Genomic DNA, 24,783 nt, shown 5'->3' with positions numbered 1-24,783 from the left:
GCCTCCTCAGCCTGCCAGGCATTGCTGGAGACCCCCTCAGGTAGCCAGACACAATGGTGGCACACACCTTTAATTCCAACATTCGGGAAGCAGAGGCAGGCTGTCAAAGAAACCCTGTCCCTCCTTTCCCCCCAATAAATACATAAATAGATAAGTAAATAAATCCCTCAGGCCATACAGTCTGGGAGACAGGCCTGCGGACTGTGACATTCTCTCCCAGCTATGGGGTAGAACACAGATTCCTGGGTTCTGGAATCCAGGGCCCTGGGCAATTCCTTCCCCCGGGCAGCTCATAGGACAGGAAATGGGGACTGTGGGTTGCTGGGGGGAAACAACATCCTTCCCCCTCAGCCAGGATCAGAGACGCTGGCTTTTTTGTTTGTTCTCTCGGGCTTCTTTTTGGAGAAACACAAGCATATGGCAGCGACTGGTGCGGAGGCTGTGTTTGGGTGGCAGGCGTGCTTGACTTTGCCTTTTGCGTTTGCCTTGTGAGTTTTCTTCCCCGCGTTGGCACCACCACCTGCTCCTCTGGTCCACAGGACAGGGATACTGAGTCAGAGACCCTTTCCGGGGTCCGGAAGATTCTAGACCTCTTCAGGTGGCTCTTGTGGGGTTTCCCGTGGGGAAGAGAGGAAGGAGTTTAGTAGCAGACGCAGACCTGCGATTGGCAGAGTTCTGAGCCTCTGGGAGGCCTTTGTGTGTCTGTCCCAGGGCCCGAGGATGAGGGGGGTGGGTCTGCTGAACAGTGTAGGAGCCTGACAGGATGGTCCTGAGGCGCAGCAAGAAGCACAAGCCGGACCCTTGAGACCACAAGCATCTCAGAGTTGGGATTTCCTTGGATTTTGGAATATTTGTGTCTAATCACAAAATACCGTGGGGACGGGACTCAAGTCTGAACAAGAAATTGGTTCCTGTTGCAACTGTACCTTATGCCCGTAGCCTGAAGGTAATTTGATTTTTTTTTTAATTATTTTTATTATTTTTAATTCTGCATATACGTATGTGTGGGTATGTGCACATGAGAGTAGGGGCTTTGGTAAGCCAGGGGGTATTGAAGCTGGTGGTGAGTCACTCATTGTTGGTCCTGGGAACTGAGCTAGGGTTCTTTGGAAGACAGTACCTGCTCTCAATCACTGAGCTTTCTCTACAGCCCCGTGATTTAAAAACACCTTTTCCCCCACTTATTACATTTCTACCAGGTGAGGAGAGACAGGCATGTGCCATGGACCTATTGCAGGAGGTTCTTCTTGCCTTCTGTCATGTGGGTGCCAAGGATGGAACTCAAGTTGGGAGGCGCGGTGCCAGTTTCTTCACCTGATGAGCCAACTTGCTGGCTGGTAGTTGGACTTTCTATTGTTTTATTTTATTTGTTTATTTATTTATTTAATTATTTATTTTATTTTCGGCGTTTCTTAGACAGGGTCTTAGGTAGTCTTTGCTGGCCTTGAGCATGCTGTGTGTGTATCTATGTCTGGTTTTGAACTGTGTGTATGCGCTTGGGTGTGTGTGCCTGGGTAGGTGCATTCACAGTCCAGAGGCTCAGGTCGGGATGCCTTCCTGAGACACTTCTCTTCCTTATCGTTTTGAGACAGGGTCTCTCACTGAACTTGGAGCTTGCTGGGGTTTTTTTCCAGTCTGGCTGGCCAGTGAGCCTCCTGGGATTTGCCTGTCTCTGCCTCTCAGAACTGGGATTATAGATGTGTGCTGCCGTACCTGGCTTTTATATGGATGCTGGGAATCCAAACTCAGCTGTTACATTTACGCAGCCTGCAGTTTCCCACTGAGCTATTTCCCCAGGCTACTGGTTTTGAACTCTGGATCCTCTTAAGTACTATGATTACAGCAGTATATGCAGATGATTCGCTGGTTGATTGGTAGATATTTTTGAGACAGAAATCTTACATAGTCCAAGCTACCCTTGAACTCCCCATTTTTCCTGCTTCTACCTCCTAAATGCTGGATTCTTGGCAAGCCCAACCATGCCTAGCAATTTTTTTTTTTTAAATCTGTTTGCTTGTTTAGAGCCAGAGTCTCATTATATAGCCATGGATGGTCTAGAACTCACTCTGTAGACGGTGCTGGCTTCAAGCTTAGCCTTTCTCAAGCCTGTACCTTCTGAATGCTAAGACCACGGGCATGCGCCATCGTGTCCTTCTTGAAGGTAATTTTGGATGACTCTTTGCCCATGCCTCCATAAATGCTACAAGAGGTCATGCTAGATTTCCGTTTCGTGGCATCATATCAGCCAGCACCCCAAGTTTTAGATTCTAAAGCATTTTGGATATCACATATTGAGACTAGGGAGGCTCAGCCTATAAACAAGGCACCTTGAGACAAGAGAATCTGTATATCGCATTTGAGGAGGCAGGGCCCAGGCCCCTCTGGTGGGTCAGGGAGAGTCACTCTTCCCTCTGACCTTTGCTGATGTTGGCATGCCTTGGCTTGGGGCCATGTGTGTTAATCAGTTGTTCGATACTGTGGCAAAATACCCAGAGAAACTATTTAAGCGGAGGGAAGGTTTATTTTGACCTAGCTTCTTTCTTTCTTTCTTTCTTTCTTTCTTTCTTTCTTTTTTTTTAAAGATTTATTTATTATATGTAAGTACACTGTAGTTGTCTTCAGACATTCTAGAAGAGGGAGTCAGATCTTGTTCCAGATGGTTTTGAGCCACCATGTGGTTGCTGGGATTTGAACCCAGGACCTTCAGAAGAGCAGTCAGTTTTGAGCCACCATGTGGTTGCTGGGATTTGAACCCAGGACCTTAGGAAAAGCAGTCAGTGCACTTAACCCCTGAGCCATCTCTCCAGCCCTTGACCCAGTTTCTAAGGTCTCACAGTCCATGGTCTGCTGGCTCCTTTCATTTGGATCTGAGGTGAGGCAGATCCCAGCATTGTGGTCCTGGGAGCAGGAGGGGTGGGGATGGAGGAGTAGCAGACTCACTGCCTTACGCCTTATGGCATCCAGGAAGCAGAGAAGAGAGATGGAGAAGGAGGGGGAAGGTGGGAGGAGAGGAAGAGGGACAGAAGGAGGGAGAGGGCAAGGAAAGAAACGAGTACATCCATCCATCAAGGTCCAGGCCCCAGTGACCCACGTCCCCCAACTAAGCCCCACCTCCTAGCCCTTTCCGCTGTGACTCCCAGTGGGTCACTGATGTAGTACCCTCAGGATCCCTCGACTCCCATAGCATCATCAGCTAGGGACCAAGACTTCAACAGACAAGCTTTTGGGGAGACATAATGCAGCTAAGTGACAACACCATTCGGTTCTTCAAGCTCCCCCCAACTTTTTTTTTTCTCTGAGAAAGGGTCTCACTGTGGCCTGGAACTCACTGTGTAGACCAGGCTGGCTTCAAGATCACAGATCCGTGCCCTGCTTCCCCCCAGTGCCGTGATGAAAGGCAAGAGTTATTTGGCTTCAAGCTACCTGTTCTGTGTCAGATCTCCTTCTAAGAATGTGGCACAGTGGGTGGTGGCGCAGGCGTTGAACCCCAGCACTCGGAAGGCAGGGGCAGGCAGATCTCTGTGAGTTTGAGGCTAGCCTGGTCTATAGAGTTTCTTTGGGACAGCCAGGGCTACACAAAGAAACCCTGTTTTGTTTTGTTTTTTTTAAAGTGTCAAATGCCTTTAATGCTAGAGTGAGTTGCAGGACAGCCAGGGCTACATAGGAAGCCCTATCTCAAAAAAAAATAAAACAAAGCAAAACAAAAATATAACAAATGGGCTACTGCTATAGTTAAATTGGTTGAATGCTCAGGAAGCCCTGGGTTCTATTCCTAGCAGCACATAAAATAGGGTGGGGGGTGTCTATAATCCCAGCACTCTGGAAGAAGAATCAGGAGAATCAGGAATCCAAGGTCACGGCTCCATAGGAACTATAGCAGCATAGTAGCCCTTGGCTATATAGTAAGTTGTAGGCCAACTTGGGCTACACGAACAATCTCAAAAAAGTTTTTTTTTAAATTATTTATTTATTTTATGTATGTGAGTACACTGTCTGTCCTCAGACACACCATAAGAGGGCATTGGATCCCATTACAGATGGTTGTGAGCCACCACATGGTTGCTGGGAATTGGACTCAGGACCTCTGGAAGAACAATTAGTGCTCTCAACTGCTGAGCCATCTCTCCAACCAGCCCCCCCTTTTTTTTAAATTGCTTTTTTTTTGTTTGTTTGTTTTTGAAACAGTCTCTCTACATAATCCTGCCTGTCCTGGAACTCCTGTGTAGACCAGGCTGGCCTGCAGATCTGTCTGCTTCTTCCTCCTGGGTGTGGCTCACAAACAGTATTAATGTCCATGAGACTTGTGCTTGTGCTTAGTTGATCCAGAACTTGGGAAAGGACGGAGGATTCTGAGATTGCTTCTCCCTCCATCTCTTCTGCTGGCCAGTACAGACTGAGCAGCGTGAGCCCTGGGGCCATCTGCCAAGGCTGTACTTCCTTGGCATTGACTGTCTTGGCTTTGGGCCCCTTGGGTGTCTTCAGTTCTGTGGCTCCGCCCCTGATCTCTGTGTAGTCTATCAGCCTTCCTTGTCCTTTTCTAGTTGAGATGTACTTTGTATTTTCATTCTACCACGTTTATTTATTTGGTGTGTGTGTGTGTGTGTGTGTGTGTGTGTGTGTGTTGGCCTGTTCAGGCATACACATGCAGAAGCCCAGCAGGACATTATATGTCTTCCTCTATTGTTCTCGCTGAGCCAGAAGCAGGTCATTTTGTCTAGGCTTGCTGGCCAGTGAGTGCTTGGGATCCGTCTGTCTTAATCTCCTAATGCTGGCATCACAGGCATGCTCAGTCACACTCAGCTTTTCAGGTAGGCATCTCGGATCTGAACTCAGCTCCTCATGTTTTACCCACTGAGTCATCTCTCCCAGCTCTTCGGGTTGCTATGTGGCCATGGGTAGTCATGAACTTCCTCCTGGGGATCTGAACTCAACTCCTCATGTTTTACCCACTGAGCCATCTCTCCCAGCTCTGCGAGTTGCTATGTGGCCATGGGTAGTCATGAACTTCCTCCTGCCTATCCCTCTCAGGTGCTGGGCTTATTTATAGGCGTGCTCTCCCATGCCTGGTGTGTATAGGCTTGGGTTCAAACCCAGAGCTTCACAGGTGCTGGAAAAGCACCCTACCAACTGAGCCACATCTCTTCTTCTGTTTTTAATTCTGACTCAAGGATGACCTTGAACTCTTGGCAATCCCCCTCAGCCTTCAGAGTGCTCTTGTTACCGGTTTGCTACCACAACGTCCTACTGCCTAGGTGCAAAGGTTTTTGTTTTTAAAACTTAAAAAAAAAAGATTTATTTATTTTATATATATGAGTACACTGTTGTTCTCTTCAGACACAAACATCTGATCTCATTACAGATGGTTGTGAGCCACCATGTGGTTGCTGGGAATTGAACTTAGGACCTCTGAAAAAGCACTCAGTGCCCTTAACCACTGAGCCATCTCTCCAGCTCTCCTTTTTAAAACCTTAAGATGTATTAACATCATTTTTTCTCCTCTTTCCTCCGCCCCTTCTTATGTCCTCTTCTTCCAGTCCCCGATTTACTTCCTCTCAAATTCCTGGCCACCTTTCCTTTGGTTGTTATTGTTACATAAATATATAAACACATAAATAAAATCCATGGCTACATTTTCTTTGATTATCATTGTTACATACATATATCAACATATAAAGGCATGCATGCAGCTTGCTAAGTCTGTTTAGTAGTGTTTGTGTGCATATGATGTCAGGGCTGACCACTTGCTATTGGATGACCAACTTGGGGGCTCATCCTCGGGACCAACTAGTTTTCTCTCTCAATAGTCATTAATCATCTGTAGTCCTTTGGCTAGGATGGAGGTTGGCGAGATTTTCCTTGTTCAAGGTGGCATGTCTACTGGTGTGGTCATTATTTGCGTTGTTATGTTGTTTAGGCGGTGAATCCTCCAGGTAGCGTGGGCGTGGCTTTCCTGTCAATTCTAGGAGTTGTGACTTCACCAAAGGCTCCACGGTCCTGGCTCTTACAACCCTTCGGGCCCCTTCTTCTGCTGTGTTCCTGAGCCTTAGGAGCAGGGGTTGTGATGGAGCTGTATCTGTTGGGGCGGAGCACCCCAGGATCAGTTTATCTCTGCATTTTGACTAGTTGTGGCTTTCTGTAAGGGTCTCCAAATTCCTGTGAATGTCTGTTTCTATGTCAATGTCGAATGGGTGTTGGATGCCCTGGAGCTAAAGTTACCGGCCGTTGTAAGCAGCTGGATATGGGAGTCTTCTGCGAGAGGGGGAAGCCCCTGTAACCACTGAACCATCTCTCTAGCTGTCCAAGTTGCACTTTTCATCCTGAGCTCCAGGCTGCACCACTCTGTGTGTGTACCCTCATTCCCACCTAAACTTGCGTCATTGTTAGTTCCTTAAGTGTTGAATACCCAGGAAAAGGCAAGCAGAGATTCTAGGCTGTGGGGATTCAGTCAACATCGGTGGCACAGCTCTTGGCCTCAAGGAGTTCCAGAAGCTCAGGAAGCGTGTAAACAGGTCATTTCAGATCACTATTGGTTCTGGAAAGAAAGTAGGAGAGCCAGGCTTAGTACCTGGGAGGTGCAGGCAGGAAGATCAGGAGTTCAAGGTCATCCTGGGTTGCGTTCAATTTAGAAGCCAACCTGGGCTCACTGACTGTGTCACAAAGGGAACATCTACGGATCTGGGAACACTCAGGAAACAGAGGCAGGACGGTTTCTATGAGTTCCAGGCCAGCCTGGTCTACAGAGAGAATTCCAGGACTGCCGGGACTACACAGAGAAACCTGTCTGGAAAAGCAAACAAAAGACAAACCATAGTAAAATAAAAGGGAAGATGGGGTGGTGAGGGTGAGGCTGAGCTGTGGGCTGGCCCAACGAGGGTGTGTCTGAGGGGTGACTAGAAAGGCAGCAGGTGGCTCCCCCAGGCCTGGAGACAGGGCAGAAGAGAGAGAGAGCCGGCGAGCCCGGCTCCCTCAGCGCCTGCCTTGGTCTCAAAGGTATTGGATTTCTTTGATTTTTTATCATGTGTGCAGGCACACGTGGACAACATGTGGAGTCAGTTCTCTCCGCCATGTTGAGTCCTAGGGATGCCACTCAGATTGTCAGGCTTCCTGTTAGGCACATATGCCAACAATGAAACTATCTTTACTTGTCCTGTCCTTGTGTTTTGAGATCCACTCTCACTGTGTAGCTGGGGATAACCCGCACTTCACAGTCCTCCTGCCTCAGCCTCCCCGAGTGCTAGGATTATAGGCATAGGCCACCACACTGGCCTTTCCCATCCCTTCTGGGGGCCTACTATACTTGACTTGCGCTGGGGCTTCTCTTCTATTGATCTGCTCCCCTCCCCTCCTCTTCCCTTACCCTTCTCTCTCCTCCCTTATCCTTCCTTCCCCCCCTTGCAGTCCCCCACCCCCATCCTCTCCTCTCTTGTCCTCTGGGCCCTTAATTTGCTTTTGCTAAATGCTTCCTGTTTTTCGTCCCTTAATACTAAGTTTTAAAAAAAAAGTTAGTTTTTACTTTACCTGGCTTGTTTATTGATTAAAAGTCAATTTTTAAAATTAGTGTTCTGTATGTGTGTGCGTTCACATACACGCAGTGCTGCAGTTGATGCATTTTCAGATCAGAGGTCAATTTTAAGGACTTGGTTGTCTCCTACCATGCAAATCCCATGGATCAAACTTGGCGTTTTTGGAGGCAGGAGCCATCCTGCCAGCCCCATTTTTCCCTTACATTTGTGCTCCCGACATATCTGGGCCTGAGGCTTCTCTTGGCTCCTATATAAAGGAGTACCTCACCCCGACTATGCCGGAGACAGGAGGGCCCTGTAAGCCTTCGGATAGCCCCACAGCCCAGCTCCCTTCCGTCTCCCAGGTCCTCTGGCTTGGAATCCCTGGTTCTCTCCTAAGTAGATTAGGACCTTGGCCAGGCCGGTCAGGGCAGTCTGGAATGAGCTGGAGGTCATGAGTGCCAGCTACTGCTGCTTGCCTGGCCCTGATTTGATTTGGGTCTGGGCAGCTGGGAGGCTGGGACTGGCCCAAGGGCTCAAAGGAGTAGTTGCCAGCCATAGCCGCAGGGCTTGGCTGTACAGGAAACCTCGGACTCCCAGGCTAGAGGATGTCTTGGTTATGAGTGAGCAGTTATCCAGCAGACCTTCCCCAGCACCCAGTCAGGGGTGACCTAGGGCCACAGAAAGACCTGGACAGAGCCACCAGCAGCCTCTTTTTTTCAGAGCATCCTGACCATGGTCCCTCTCCCATATCTTTGAGTGGTCTGACATATACCCAATGTCTCTTAATGATGCAGAGTTTCCTTTCTTTCTTTCTTTTTTTCTTTCTTTTTTTTTTTTTTTTTTTTTTTTTTTTTTTTTTTGAGACACTATGGCCTGGAACTTGTTTTTTTGGTTTGGTTTGGTTTGGTTTTTTGAGACAGGGTTTCTCTGTATAGCCCTGACTGTCCTGGAACTCAGAAATCCACCTGCCTCTACCTCCCAAAAGTGCTGGGATTAAAGGCGTGCGCCACCACTGCCCGGCAGGCCTGGAACTTGTTATATAGACCACATTGGCCCCGAACTCAGAGATTTGTATGCCACTTGCCTCCCTAGTGCTGAGATTAAACATGTGTATCATTACACCCAGCTGGTTTTTATTTTCGTTGTTATTTGTTTTGAGGCAGGGTCTCATAGACAGGGTCTCATAGCCAGGCTGGACCCACACTCACCGTGCAGACAATATTTCCAATCATTGTGCCTCTATTTCCCAAATGCTTGGAATTATAGGTATGTATACCTGGCTTGGCTTATTTATTGATATATTAATTTATTTTTGTGATGCAGGGGATGGAATTTAGAACCTTGAACTTGCCAGACAGATGCTCTCCCACTGAGCCATGCCCCCAGCCCCTCCCTGGGGGATTCTAGGCAGGAGCTCTACCACTGAGCCACACCCCCAGCCCCTCCCTGGGGGATTCTAGGCAAGGGCTCCATTGCTGGGCCACACTGTCAGCCACTCATTGGGAGATGGTAGGCTGGTGGTCTACCATTGAGACCATGCGTCTAGCTCCTCACTGAAAGATTCTAGGCATGTGGTCTGTGGCTGGGCCATATACACAGCCCTGCTTTTAAGTCTTTTGTTATTGGTAGAGATAGAATTTTACTAAAATTCTCGGGATGGCTTGAATTTACTCTGTAGCCCAGGCTGTCCTTGAACTTGGATACTCCTGCTCTGGCCATCTGAGTACCTGAGATAACAGGGAGGGCCAGTAGGTCCTAATAAAATCATTAATTTTTTCCTATATTTTTACTTATTTATTTTGGTGTGTGTGTGCATGTGTGGGCACACACACACACATGCTTGTCACTACATGCCTGTGGAGGTAAGAGGACAGCTTGCTGGGGTCAGTTCTCTCCTACCATGTGGGTCCTGGGGATCAAACTCAGGTTCTTAGCAAGTGCCTGTATCCTCTGAGCCATTTCACTGGCCACAAAGCCAGTTTTTTCCTGTAGTCCAAGAGCAGATCTGAGCCTATAGAGGAACTTTAATCCACCAATTTAGTTATTCTGGCAAGGGATCCCATCCTAAGACCTAGTCTATATGATCTGACCAGAATGCAGACACACCCTGGATTACAGTAAGACCTGGCTGAAATACAGACACACCCTTAGTGTGTACCTTTAACCCCTAACAATGAAGGTGAGGTTAGTTTGTAGAACGAAGCAGCCATGTTTGAAAGTAACATCTAATTGAGGGGCGGAATCAGGGAAAGATTTGACAGGACGAGTGTGAGACCGACACACCCTACTCTTTGGTACAGCACGGGAAAGAGAAGTTCCTTAAGGCGGTGAGGCGGAGAGATGTGCATGTGGAAGTTTTCCTGGGAAGGAAGGCAGAGAGAGCAAGCTAGACACAGGTGAAGACAGAACGAGCCAGGGAAGGAGAAGGAGCCAGAAGATTAGAACAGATTGCCAAAAGTATGAGGCCAACCCCGGCAATTCAGGCAGAAGCCGAGAGAAACTGAATTGAATCAACCTGGAAAATTAGATTGTACGGAAGCTAGAAGCTTCCAGGCCATGGTGCAGTGGGATAGTTAGAACAGAGGAAGAAGCACTCTGAGCTCAGCCCAAGCCGCGTCTTTGCGCGGCTTGGGACTAGGTCTCATCTTATACGTTCCTTTGAGGAAATACAAAACATTTACAGAGCCAGTATCAGGTCCAGGGATGCTCTCCGTTCTGATGCAACGATCGCTGCTGTTTCTTGCTGAGGCATCTTCTTACCTCTGTACGGTACCTTATGGCTCCTGCTGCTGTCTTGAGTTTCCCAGGACACTGCAGCCAAGTTTGGAGTATGTGTGGAATTCTGTGCCTGGCCCGTTGCGTGCGCGCGTGCACACACACACACACACACACACACACACACACACACCAGCCAATGAGTTGGGCCCTGAAGGTCAGCCATGGTGGACAGATGCAGTTTGGCCCTTGCAGAGTTTACAGTCTGGGAGTCAGTTGTAGTGGCAGTAGACACCCTTGGCTTGGTGGCTTTTTAGGCTGTGGGCCTGAAGGCCCTGCCACCTGGCTGTTTGCTACCCCACCCAGTGAGTGTCTAGAATCCCTGTTGACAGGTGGCAGACAGGTGGCAAACAGGGTGTGGATCTACAGCTCTCTGGCTGGCTGACACACCCAGCCGGGGGCCTCAGAGGGCCCTGGAGAACAAGCCCAAAGAGTGTCCTGCCTTTATCCCTTGCCTCCTTTTACTTAGACTAGAGGGGCAGGTGCTCTCAGAGGCAGCTACCGGGAGCCCCCAACTCCCGTTTCTTGGGATAGCTCTGGAAGAACAGGCTCAAGCCAGCCACCGGCAATCAGCAACCTTGTCTTTGGATTTAGGCTTGAGCGAGCCAAAGAAGCCTTGAAAGGAGGAGTTCTGGGGAGCCTCCGTACAAAGTCCTTTCCTGGAGAATCCCTAGTTTGAGGAAGTAGCCTGTGGCTGTCTGCACCTGCTCCAAGCCCATGGCTCAACATCCAGGAAGTAGACTAGGGCCTCAGCAGTGGCCTTGGTCTGGGAGCTTGGGACCAAGCCCAGAGGTGTGTACTGAGCTGATGGCGGCTATGCTCAGCTAAACCATGGGTGAGGCAGTCAGGTGCCTTTCCCACAGGATTGGTTCTAGGGATGTGGACGCAGGCTGGTAATCTCCGTGCTTGGCAGGCGGAAAAGGGGACATCATGAGTTCAAGCAGCCTGAGTTAAAAAAGTAAGGCCTTGTTCAAAACTTGTGGGCCGTAGGCAGCCATGAAGGGTGTGAGTAGGAGAGGGCTGTGACTGGTGTTTACATTGGTGGAAAACACTGGCAGTTAGGACCTGCCCTGGTATTGGGCTCATGACAGACAGGTACCACGGTATTGGGCTCACTTTGGTGATGGATTGAATCCCTAAGTTATTTATTGTTCCCTCGAGCATAACCCTCAGCTATGTTGCTGGTGTGTGCCTTTTTGTGAAGTAACATGACCAAATGTCTGCCCCGGGAAGGGGCCTACAACGACGGACAGTAGATTAAAGAAAGAATTATACTGGAGTCTAGCTCTGAGAGTGAGTGAGTGGTTATTTACCAGAAGTGTGGGTGTCTTAGTTACTATTCTAGTGCTGTGAGGAGAATCCATGGCTGAAACAACTCACAGGAAAACAAAACCCATTTAAGAGAGGGCTTGCTTGCAGTTTTGAGGGTTAGTTAGTCCATGGTCATTATTGGCAGGAAGCAGACAGGCATGGACGTTGGGGTAGTAGCTGAGAGCTTTATATTCATATCTGTGGGTAGAAGGCAGAGAGAAACATACAGCCTGGCATGGGCTTTTGAAGCATCCAAGCTCACCCCCAATGACACACTTCTTGTAGTAAGCCACACCACTCTAATAAGACCACACCTTCTAATCCTTCTCAAACAGTTCTCCAACTGGAGATAAAGCATTCAAACATATGAGCCTGTGGGGGCTATTCCCATTCAAACCACCACAATAGACGAGGTGTTACTTTTCATAATGGGGGTGACTCAAAGGCAGCCACATTACCAAAAAGCCCACCTCATCATAGTTGATGTCACTCACAAAAAGTTGCATCTCTAGACCTCTCTATGAGCTGCAGAAAACTCTACAGAAGAGTGGCCTGTATTCCAGCCCCATTCCCTAACATGCAATTGCTCTGCATTTATAATCTTTGGAAGGGGCCATGTGAATCTTACAACTCTCTGAGCTTCTAGAGCTTTGAGAGCTTCTGAGTTTCCTGGGTCCTGTAAGCTTCCTGAGCCTTATGAGTTTCCGGAGCTTCCTGGGTTGTGTAAATTGTTTTGTCCTTGAGTCTCAGGAACTTTCCTCTAAGAGGGAATGTTTTAATTTTCTGAGAATGTTTCACTCAAATAGGAGGAAATAATTATACGTTATTCGTTTAGATACTTGTAGGTGTCTTTCTTTTTTTCTTCTTCTTCTTTTTTTGTTTTTTTTTTTTTTTTTTTTTTTTTTTTTTTTTTTTTTTTTTTTTTTTTTTTTTGAGATTTCTCTGTATAGCCCTGGCTGTCCTGGAACTCACTCTGTAGACCAGGCTGGCCTCGAACTCAGAAATCTGCCTGTCTCTGCGCCACCAATGCCTGGCTGTAGGTTTCTGCAGTAGCTGCTGTGTCTCCTGGCCTGTGGAAGTTCAAATCTCTGCCATAGCTTTGAGACCCCTGAATAATGGGCAGGAAGGCCAGCTGGCATTCTGTGTCACTTGTGAAGTCCAGGTGACGCTGGGAGCCAGGTCTGCCTACTCAATTACACCATGTGTCTACTACCCACTGTGTCCTCTCTGTTCTCTTTAGGTGACCATGGCCTTGCTGGGGAAGCACTGTGACATCCCCACCAACGGCTGTGGGTCCGAGCGCTGGAACTCCACCTTTGCCCGGAAGGACGAGCTTATCAACAGTCTGGTGTCCGCCTTAGACTCCATGGTGAGTGTCTGGCTAGGTGAGAAGAGGGCCTAAGGGCAAGGTGGGAGAACTGAGAGTTTATGTCCACCAACATCTCTTATTGCTGGGGACTAGAGAGAGAGCTCAAGTGGTAAAGTGCTTGCCTTGCAATCGTGAGGACCTGAGTTCAATCCCCCAGAATCCAGATAAAAAAGTCAAGCCTGGTGGCCCACACTTGTAATCCCAGGGTAAGGGGGCCTGTCTAACAAATTCAAGCCGGTAGGTGACCTTGCCTTAAACATAAATAAGTTGAGTCTCAATAGTTTAGGTTATCCTCTGGCTTCCACATATATGCACATTGTATATAGACACCAAGATATGTGTATGAACATACATACATACATACATACATGTATATGCCTGGAATCAGTCGGGGAGGTTGCAATAGGAAAATCTTGAGTTCAAGACCAGCCTGGGCTGTCTCCAAAAACCAAAAAAAAAAAAAGCCAGGCGGTGGTGGCGCACGCCTTTAATCCCAGCACTTGAGAGGCAGATGCAGGTGGATTTCTGGTCTACAGAGTGAGTTCCAGGACAGCCAGGGCTACACAGAGAAACCCTGTCTTGAAAAAACAAAAACAAAAACAAAAACAAAAACAAACAAAAAAAAAAAGACCAGCCTGGGCTACAAAGTAAAACCCCAAAAGGACAAGCTTAAACTCACTGATTAAGAAAGTGTTGAACATGAAGTAGGCTCTGGATTCGAACTCTGGCACCACTCCTGCACACACCTAAGCAAGGGAAAACAGAAGAGTAGATCTGCCTGGTGTTTGTTAACATTCTAGGGTGATAAAGTGGAAACTCCGAAGAGGCAGCTTGAGGTCACACAGCGTGTTCCAGTACACAGTTACTGTCTCCTAAGCACAGAGAGCCACGCCTATCCTGAACCTCACCAACTGGCGATGGTGGGTGTGACCATCATGGCACTGATGGACCATGCTAACAGCACCGTAGGCCATCCTGAAACTCTTGGCGTCCTCCCTAGGCACTCCTGTTTGCTTAACGAAAGTTCTGTGCTGTGTGACCCTAGGACAAGTTCTTCTTAAAATGCTAAAAAGACCAGCTTTGATTTCATGTTTTGTTTTGTTTTGTTTTTTAGGGGGGGCGTGTTTTTGAGACAGGGTTTTTCTATGTAGCCCTGGCTGAGTTGGAACTCCCTCTGTAGACCAGGCTGATGAACTCAAGAGATCCACCTCCCCCTGCCACCTAGGAGCTGGGATTAAAGGCATGTCACACCATGCGCGGCTCAAGACCAGCATTCATTCATTCATTCATTCATTTGCTCACTTTTTTACTTATATTTTTGTGCGCTAGTGTTTTGCCTGCATGTATGTCTGTGAGAGTGTTGAGTTTGCCTGGAGCTGGTGTTTCGGACAGTTGTGAGATACCATGTGGGTACTGAGAATTGAACCTGGATCTAATCATTGAGCCACCTAACCAGCCCAAGACCAGCTTTTATTAGGTGCCAACTGTGTGCTCCTGGGTTTACAGACAGGATTTTGCTTTTGAGGGGTTTATATACTGTAGTCCTGGTTATAACCAGGTAAGCCAGTTTGGTGTAGCCACCGAGAATTCTGTGGGGGGCGGGGCATGGTGTGGGGGGGTGGCATGTGTCGTATGCATGCATGTAGAGGCCACAACTCCACTTTGGGTTTCAGTCTTCCAGTGTCATCTATTCCCCTTGTTTAAGTTCAGTCTGATCGGGAACTGTGTAGCCCAGGCTGACCACAAACTCATGGCGATCCTCCTCTCTCAGCCTCTGTGAATGCTGAGATTACTGATGTGAGCCTGCTAAGCCTAGGGCACCCAGTGCTTACTGGTTGCCTCCGAGTACTAACCAGTCCCACCCCTGCTTAGCTTCTGAGATGAGGCCAGGCGCGTCTGGGGTGGGATGGCTCTAGATTGACCACCTTGTTTTAGTTTTGAGACAGGATCTCAGGATTTCACACTAGTTTGAACTCACCAAGTAGATCAGATTGATTGGCTGGCCAGAAAGCCTCATGGATTCTCCTGTGCCAGCCTCCCTAGTGCTGGGATTACAAGTGTGTGCTGCCATACCTGGCTCGTACACACGCTGGATGTGTTTGCAGCTGTGTGTGTGTGTGTGTGTGTGTGTGTGTGTGTGTTATGTGTGTTTGCACCTTTGGCAGCAGCACACAACAAGAACCATCTAGAATGGAGGCTCTCTAAGCTTGGAAGGCCAGTGACGACTTGATCAGGTTGTGTGTGGAGGCCAGCGTCTTCCTCCACTGCTGTCTTCTAGACTGAAGGAGATGTTGCCCTTGAACCCAGCCCTTGCCAACTGGACTAGCCTTTAGCCAGCTTGCTCCCAGGATCTCCTGCTTACGCCTCTCAGCTGATGGGACACAGGAGAGCTGCCCCAGCTGCCCAGCATTTGTATAGGTGCTGGAGATCCAAACTCCAGTCATAACACTTTGCTGCAAATGCTTTGCCCACTAACAGTCCCCCAACCTCCCTCCCAGCACTTTCAAGTGAATGCTGGGAATCGAACTCAGGTCTTTGTGCTTGGAAGGCAAGCAATTTATCTACTGCGCCGTCTTGACAGCCCTCCTTACAGAGATTCTTTTCCTGTCACGAGAAGCAGGCTGCATGGTGCATTTTTACAGTGTATGGAAGGTGGTCACTACCCTGCATCCCAGGGCAAAGGGACCAGAATAGTCTAGAAGGCACATCTCATCAATAGCCTTGTCTCTGTAGCTAGGGCTGGCCTCAGATGCTTAATCCTCCTGTCTCAGCTTCCCAAGTGCTGGATTACAGGCACCTACTGCTATGCCGGGTTCCAGGCTGGTCTTGACTGAGCTCACCCACCCACCCCTCCCCCACAGTGCTCTGCGCTCTCCAAGCTGAACACGGAAGTGGCCTGCGTGGCGGTACACAATGAGAGCGTCTTCGTGATGGGCACCGAGAAGGGAAGGGTGTTCTTGAACACTCGGAAGGAGCTACAGTCAGACTTCCTCAGGTTCTGCCGTGAGTACCCTATGTTCTCCATGGCCAGACCCTGCTTTTTCTAACGGACAAGGGTCCTGGCCCATCCCTGTTCTCCCTGCTTTGTCCAGCCTAAAGACACAAGGTTGTTCCAAATGGAACCTGTTAAAACTCTCCAGCAGCTCCTGTCACTGAGCCTCATAACGACCCCCATCTATGTGCCCATTTTTAGAGGGGAACACTGAGGCCCAGTGCAGTCACTCAAGTCTATAATTCTACTCTATTTATCAGTGGGTACCGAGGATCAAACCTGGGCCCTTATGCCTATGAAGCAGGTGCACTGGTACAGCTATTGTACTACTTATTTTTGATTATTGTTCTCTTTTTATTTGTTTCGTTTTGATATTATATTCTTTTTATATAGGCAGGTGGGTGCTGTGGCATGAATATAGACCTCAAGAAACTTGCTACAGTCAGTTTTCTTTTCCACCACTAGGAATCGAACTCAAGTCTTCAGGCTTAGCAGCCAGCTCCTTTACCTACTGAGCCATCTCGCTGACCCCTTGTTGTTTTAAGTCAGGTTCTCCTGTAGCCCAGGCTGGCCTTGAACTCCTGGTCCTCTTGGCTCCACTTTCCCAGGAGAGGAAAGCACTCACTGCCCGTTCTGCTGTATAGGGTGTGGGGGTGGAACTCAGGATCTCGCGCGTGCAAGCCTTTTGCCAAGTGAGCCCCATTCCCAGCCCCGATTGTACCTTTTGACTGAGTCTATCTGAGGATAGGGACCAGCCACAGTTGTTCAGCTAAGCTATTTTAGTACATGTGAGTATGTTGCGCTTGTGAGGTCACACCAGCCTTGTGGGGTGACATGCTGTTGTTCGTTCTGGCCAGGAAATGCTCAGTACACATGGGCTGTCGGTATGAACGACTCTGAGTCAGGGTGGCCCCAGACGTATGTAGAGTGCTGCCTAAAATCGCCCAGCAGCAGAGCGCTTTACTTAGCATTCCCAAGGCCATAGGTTCCATCCCCAAAACTGAATAGCCCTTTACGCAGGGCTAATTCACCTGAAACCTCGTTACCTTTCCCAGAGAGTCATGAAATGTCACTCACGGTATGCAAAGCGAGAAACTGAGTCACAGTGGGCATATTATCCTAACCCAAAGACTCAGCCCAGGATTGAAGGTGTGTGTATTAGTCAAGGGAACAGAATTTATAGGGAAAAAAAATTATTACATATGAATGTCTGCAATATACATTTTATATATGTGTGTGTGTAATTTTTTTTAAGGTTTATTGGAGTGCTTTACAGGTTGTGATCCAGCTAGTTCAACAATGGCTGTCCACCAACAGAAGGTCCAAGAATCCAGTAGTTTGTTCCATGAGGCTGGATGTCTCAGCTGGTGTTGAGCATACGCTGGGATCCAGAAGGAGTGGGCTTGCTAGCAAGCCTTGGAGCAAGCAGGCAAAGAGCCAGCTAGCCTCCTTCTGGGTCCTTTGTATTGGCCTCTAGCTAGAGGTGTGGTGCAGATTAAAGGGTGCGTCTGCCCACCTCAAAAGATCTGCATTAAAGGTTTATCTTTCCACCTCAAAGATTACAAGTGTTGAGTTCTCCCACTTCAAATGATTTCATTAAGAAAAAGTCCCTTTTGCTGGACTGGAGAGAGAATGGCTCAGCGGTTAAGAGCACTGACAGCTCCTCCGGAGGTCCTGAGTTCAATTCCCAGCAATCACATGGTGGCTCACAACCATCTGTAATGGGATCTGATGCCCTACTTCTGGGGTGTCTGAAGACAGCCACGGTGTACTCACATACATAAAATAAATAAGTACATCTTTAAAAAAAAATAGAAAGAACAAATTTCTTCACAGGTGTGCCCTGTCATTTGGGTTTTAGTTAATTCCAGATTTACTCAGTTTGACAACTGTCTTAGTTAGGGTTTCTGTTGCTGTGTGAAGACACACCATGACCAAGGCAGTTCTTATACAAGAAAACATTTAATTTGTGCTGGCTCACAGGTTCAGAGGTTCAGTCCATCATGACACATAGACATGGTGCTGGAGAAGTAGCTGAGAGTTCTAAATCTTGATCAGGAAAAGAGAGTCTGGGCTTGACATGGGCTTTTGAAATCTCAAAGTCCACCCCCAGTGACACAGTGACACACTTCCTCCCACAAGGCCACACCTCCTAGTCATTTCAAATAGCGCCATTCCCCAGTGAACAGCATTCAAATATAAGTCTGTGGGGTCATCCTTATTCAAACCACTGTAATCAACAGGAAGAGCTCCCACAGTGTGCACAGTTCAAGGTCAGGACTTCAGTTATCAGATCCTTGCTTCTTCAAAGTTGAGCTAGCTCTGGGGGTAGGGTGGGGGGATGCCAGGGGTCCCCGTGGACACCCAGACACAGGCCGTTGATGGTTTTGTTGGCTATTTTCATCTCTCCTTATCCCTAGGATTAGCCATCCCAGACTAATACAGCATTGCATGTATAGTTGGTAGGTATATAAGTGGATCATATAGATGCTTCCCAGACTCTAGTCTCTAAGGCTGGGCTTGGGTAGTGGGTGTGGCGGGGTCCTGTACCCCCCACCCATCCCCAGAGCCTCCCTAGGGACAGTGTATCTTATTTTCCACAGCTAGAAAGTCGCTATTTATAGCATTCAGAATTGAGATATTTTCTTTCAAGCTTGGAAGGTTTCCAAAGAGAGCTAGCTCCAAGCTGGAAGGGGCCATAGGCCCCTTCAAACTGCTCATCCCCTGTTCATCCTGTTCTGATGTAGCTTCAAGTACGCCTTTAATCCCAGCGCCTGGGAAGTAGAGGTAGGTGGAGCTTTGTGAATTCAAGGCCAGCCCCAGTCTACATAGAGAGACCCTGTCTCCAAAAAAAAAAAAAAAAAAAAAAAAAAAAAAAAAAGCCAGTATTTCATAAAGATCTGCTAACATCTTCCCCAACCAACAAAAACTCCTGGGAAACTGGGGTGTATGGGCTTATTTAGCTGATTATTCTCGGTTTCAGAGAAATTGAGGCAGTTAGTCACACCACATCCACAGTCACGAGCAGGGAGACTGTTGACCCTCGTCTAGGCTCCCTCTGCTTCATATAGCTCGGAATCCCACTTCCTAGACAGCAGTGCTGCCCACGATGGGCTGGGAAGGTTAGCCATCAAGACAATTCCTCACTTGTATGCCTGTGCCCATAGGCCAATTGACGTAGATCGGTGGTCCTCAACCTTCCTAAAGCTGAGACCCTTTCATAGAGTTCCACATGCTGTGGTGACCCCTCACCAACCATAAAATTACTTTGCTGCTCCATGACTGTCATTTTGCCATTGTTGTGAATCGTAAATATAGGTGTTTTCTAATGGCTTAGGGCAACCCCTGGGAACCCATCCACCCATCCTCAAAGGGAGGGAAGGGTCGAGACCCACCAGTTGAGAAACCCTGATCTTGATACTTTGCTGGGGGCTGTCCTTTTGAGATTGTGGAGAATTGACAGTTAAAGCTAACTATTTAAAGTGCTGGGATGGGGCTGGTGAGATGGCTCAGAGGGTAAAAGCACAGAACACAGAACCTTCGGTTCAAATCCCAGCAACCACATGGTGGCTCACTACCACCCGCAATGAGATGTGACACCTTCTTCTGGTGCTTTCTGAAGACAGCTACAGTGTACTTACATATAATAAAAACATTTGGGGCTGGAGGGAGCTGAGATCCTAAAAGCCAATTCCCAACAACCAGATGAAAGGCTCACAACTATCTGTACAGCTACAGTGTGTACTCATATGCATATGCATAAAATAAATAAATCTTAAAAAAAAAAATAAAGTGCTCGGATGTACACCTGCTTGACACCAACCTATGGCCCATGTGCTCTTGTTGCACAGGGGGACCCCTATGGAATGATCCAGAAGCAGGACACCCTAAAAAGGTGCAGCGCTGCGAAGGTGGTGGCCGGAGCATCCCGCGGTCCTCTCTGGAGCAGTGCTCGGATGTGTACCTGCTGCAGAAGATGGTAGAGGAAGTGTTTGATGTTCTTTATAGTAAGATCCTTCCTCATTCCATTCCGGAAACGGGTGGGTGGGAGACCAGCCTACCCGCACCTGCCTTATCTACTTCAGTCCCATCCAGCTCTTCCCACCCACCTTATCCGAGCCCTGATCAGCCCAGCCATGCAAACCTTAACCCACCTCATCCACCACACTACACTCGGCTTAGCTCCACCCACCTCACCTCAACCAAACCCCACTCTGCTTAGCCCCACCCCGCCTCATCCTATCACACTCTACCCTGTTTAGCCCCACCCACCCTGGCCCCGCCCTCACTCTACCCACAGCCCCTCCTCCTTGCCCATGTCCAGGTCTGCCGAGCTTTACCCCGTGATAGCATCCTACGCCCTTTTAGCGTAACCACACCCACCTTGACCCAGCCTCATCCAGCCATACTTCAATCCTAGCCCCGCCTGCTCTGCTGGTCTCAGTCCCGCCCGAACTGATTTAGCTCCTCCTTCCCCAGCTCAGACCTATTCACCTATTTCAGCCCTGGTGGAATCCCTGCCAAATCCAATTTAGCCACACCCAGCTCCAGGCAAATCATCCTGTCTGGCCATGCCCTACCTAGCTCAGCTCTGCAGCCTCACCCACCTCGGCCTAGCTCTGCCCAGCACCACCACGTCAGCACAGCCCGATCCACGCACACAGCGTAGCCACTCACCGGCCCAGGTGTGTGCAGCTGTGCCTCACCCGGCCATACCCCACGGTGCTTAGCACAACCTACTCACCCCTCCCACCCTCACTCCAACCCCCCTCAGCTGTGTCCATCCACCTTAGCCCAACCTGTCTCAATCCAGCCATATTTCTAATCCAGCTCCACTTGCACTGCCCATCTCAACCCAGCCCGTTGTATCTAGTCCTGCCTAGCCTTGCAATATCTACTTTAGCATAGAGATGCCCTGCCCCACTCAGCCCTACCCCAAGCCCAGCTTACCCCAGCAGGGCCCTACCCAGGTCTGCTCTGCCCTTCCCCCACCCAACCCCAAGCCTAGCCCTGCTCACTTCTGCCCAGCTCCTACCCTGTGGGTACCCCCACCCCCTGAGCCAAACAAGAACCCCAAGACATGGCTTTCCCCACTCCAGCCCTTTTCCAGCTCCCAAATCCCTGGCATGAGTGTCCCTATTCAGTCACCTGTCTTGGACAGCCGCATCTTACATCCCACCTGTATTCTGCCTCCTGGTTATTCTGGAGCCATAGCTGTGTTCCCAAAAGATGGGCCTGAGGTTAAAATTGAGCCTGCCATCACCTGTGAAGTTCAGTCTACCAGCCCGGCACATGGGCCTTCCTGTCTCCTCCCTCCATACCTCAGATGTACACAGTGGGGCTCTATCTACAGGCTGGTGTCATTCATACTATAGCGTGTGCGTCTGCAGAAACGAGGGGCCCAGAGCCCCTCTCCAAAGTGGAGTCACCTCACATTGCCTGGCTCCCGGTGTGCCTAGCCAAGCCCCAGCCAGTACTGAGCCTCACTGTTCACTCTCTGACAGGTGAGGCTATGGGCAGGGCCACCGTGGTACCTTTGCCCTATGAGAGGCTGCTCAGGGAGCCGGGGCTACTGGCGGTGCAGGGGCTGCCCGAGGGCCTGGCCTTCCGGAGGCCAGCAGAGTATGACCCCAAGGCACTCATGGCCATTTTGGAGCACAGTCACCGAATTCGGTTTAAGCTCAGGAGGTGAGTAAGCCCTGTCCTGGTTTCATTTCCTTTTGCTGTGTTAAAAATACCTTGACAAGAGCCCATTAAGGGAGAAAAAGTTTATTTGGCTCACAGTCCTAGGTTATAATCCATCACTGTAGGGAGGTCAAGTCAACAGGAATTCGAAACAGCTACTCACATTACCTCCACCGTCAAGAGCCAAAAGCAATGAATTCAGGCATGCATGCCAGTCCTCAGCTTGCTTTCTCTATTCTTAGACAATTCAGAACCCCCTGCCTAGGGAATCATGCCACCCACAGTGAGCTGGGCATCCCCATCTTAGTGGACCCAAGACAGTCTTCCTATAGACAAAAACAACAGGCTAACCTAATCTAAATGTCTCTTTGAGACTCTTCCCATGTGATTTTAGGTAATGTTAAGTTGACAATTAAAACTGGTGGGGTGTGGTGGTGCCTGCTCTTCTGAGGGAGAGGCAGGTGAATCTCTTTGAGACTGTCTCTCAAAAACAAGACAAACAAACCTACCTGTCTCACCCTATAGCCAGCCAGAAGGCAGAAAGCTAGAGACACCCTGAGGGAACCCTTTTGGGAAAGCTTTGGGTCTAATGGAGGAAGCAAGGGTGCATTCCAGTCATGTAGTGTGATCTGAGTCAGGGGTTGACTGAAATTTTCCCAAGGGATCAATGTGTCAGTACCCAGAAGAATTTTCCGGCTTAGGGGTGAATCACACATAAGGATTTATAGGGTCAGGGACACGGGATGATGATGTGTGGAGTTGATATTGTCACGCAGCATTGCATGTCTATAATCCCATTACTTTGGGGAAGTAGAGGTAAGAGGATCAAGAGTTCAGGGTCATCTGCAGTTGCATAGTTAGGGTTTCATTGCTGTGGAGACATACCATAGCCGAGGAAACTCTTTTAAAGGACAACATTTAATTGGGGCTGGCTTACAGGTTCAGAGGTTCAATCCATTATCATTATGTCAGGAAGAATGGCAGTGTCCAGGCAATCATGGTGCTCCGGAAGGAACTGAGTGTTCTACATCTTGATTCAAAGGCATCGAGCTTGAACCCTAGAACACCTCAGAGTCCACCTACATAAGGACACATGTCCTCCAACAAGGCCATACCTTCTTCTAGTGCCATTTCCCATGCACCACCACATTCCACTCCCTGACCCCATAGGCTTGTTCAAACATGCAAGTCTATGGGGGCTATACCAAGCCATAGCATAATATAAAAGACATTTAGTTCAACTTCAAAAGTCCCTATAGTCTATCATAATCTCAACAAAGTTCAAAGTCTCTTCTGAGATTCGTGCACTCCCCTATAAAATCCTCTGTAATCCCCTATAAAATCCAAATCAAAAAGCTGATCATATACTTCCAACATCACAAGATGTCCATTACCATTCCATTGACATAGTGAGAGAAATAATGGACCAAAGCAAGTCAGGAAATTAGCTGGGCAGAGTCCAAATTCTGCATCTCCATGGCTGATGTCAAAGCGTTCTTCAGATCTCCAACTCCTTTCATCTTTGTTAACTGCAACAAACTGCTTTCGCTTCGGCTGGCTCTGTTGCCTGTTAGCAGCTTTGCTCGGCAAGTAGCCCACGGCTCTGGCATCTCCAACATCTTGAGGCAACTTCAACTTCACAGCTTCTTGTTCCAGTGTCTGGGATGCACACATGATCTTCTGGGCTCCTCCAAAGGGCTGGCATCACTTCTCCGGCTCTGCTCTCTGTAGCACTGTGGGCTCTGGTTGACTCTGCTCCCATTGTTGTTGCTATTCTTGGTGGTCATCCTATGGTACTGGGATTCCCAATGTGTGTGGGGGGGGAGGGGTCTTCCATTCCAAATAGGCTTCACCAATGGCCTCTCATAAGTTTTTTTTTTTTTCCTGGTGCCAAGTCTTAACTAATTTGCATGACCCCTTAAGTCCTGGGCAGTCAATTGCAACTGAAGCTGCACGCTCACCAGTGGCCTTTCCTGGCCTCTCACTGTGCCAAGCCTCACCTGCTCTCCATGATCCCTTCATGCCTTCCAAATTCGTACCATCTGGGTGATTCTTACCCATTACCAAGTACAGCTATGGCACGAGGTACAACCTTGGCTATCTCTGGAACTCAGAGTCTTTGTGCTCTCTGAAAACACTTTCCAGAAGTCATCTCCGTGATGCTGGTCTCTTCTTAACCATTACTAATTTTTTTTAACTCCAGCTAACCAGCATCAATTGTCCCAGTAGTCTCTTCTATTCTAGACTCTAAAACCAGAGCCACATGGCCAAAGCTGCTGAGTTCTGCTGCTTGCTGGGGCTGGAACATGCCCTTCCCCCCTTGTTCTGATACATTATCACCGCCTTTCTATTTTCCAACTCCTTAACTGCCTAAGCTTGTCTATCCTGGAACTTGCTCTGTAGATTGACCTTGAACTCATAGACCTGCATGACTGTTTCAGTGCTGGGATTAAAGGCGTGTACACTATGCCTGGGCCTAAACTTTTCTTCACCTTTTCATAAATTCTGGATTATAGTTAATTCCAAATACAGTCACATTGACAACTGAGAATAGCAATCACAATCCATCCTTTGTCGGTTTTGTTGTTGTTGTTGTTTTTGTTTTTTGTTTTTTTGATTTTTGGTTTTTTCAAGACAGGGTTTCTCTGTATAGCTCTGGCTGTCCTGGAACTCAACTTTGTAGACCAGGCTGGCCTCGAACTCAGAAATCCACCTGCCTCTGCCTCCTAAGTGCTGGGATTAAAGACGTGCGCCACCACCACCACCAGTTTCCTTTGTCGTTTTAACACATAATCTTATCTCCAAATGAAAACAGTAACCAGGTCATCATAACACCTAACATAACTTTGCTCAACTGCAAAGGCATAAATAAGCTTAGCTAGGTGGGATCTTGCCCTGAAGTTACCAGTCCCTTAATTCCATTTAATATCCTCGAATACAAGATTTAGCTACATTCTACTTCCTGGTACTCCTTTAATCTTTAAACCATACATTTTGTATTTTTCCTGTCTAACCTTGCTATGCCTGATGAAAAAAATGGCCAAGCGGTGGTGGCGCACACCTTTAATCCCAGCACTTGGCAGAGGCAGGAGGATTTCTGAGTTCAAGGCCAGCCTGGTCTACAGAGTGAGTTCCAGGACAGCCAG

General features: G+C 48.4%; 1 protein-coding gene across 1 annotated transcript in view; it reads left to right on the top strand.

Annotated features, from left to right (window-relative positions):
* Gtf2ird1 (GTF2I repeat domain containing 1) overlaps positions 1–24,783 on the top strand; it is a 104,617-nt gene that overhangs the window by 28,010 nt on the left and 51,824 nt on the right. Inside the window, exons 2-5 of the mRNA XM_031391160.1 lie at positions 12,832–12,960; positions 15,822–15,963; positions 19,804–19,959; positions 21,457–21,640. Coding sequence (XP_031247020.1) covers positions 12,838–12,960; positions 15,822–15,963; positions 19,804–19,959; positions 21,457–21,640 — 605 coding nt within the window. The 5' untranslated portion in view covers positions 12,832–12,837. The remainder of the gene's footprint in view (positions 1–12,831; positions 12,961–15,821; positions 15,964–19,803; positions 19,960–21,456; positions 21,641–24,783) is intronic.

This window comes from Mastomys coucha, unplaced genomic scaffold, assembly GCF_008632895.1.
Source record: "Mastomys coucha isolate ucsf_1 unplaced genomic scaffold, UCSF_Mcou_1 pScaffold22, whole genome shotgun sequence".
Lineage (NCBI taxonomy): Eukaryota > Metazoa > Chordata > Mammalia > Rodentia > Muridae > Mastomys > Mastomys coucha.
The sequence above is the reverse complement of the archived record's forward strand: the minus strand, read 5'-3'. Positions and strand labels throughout refer to the sequence as shown.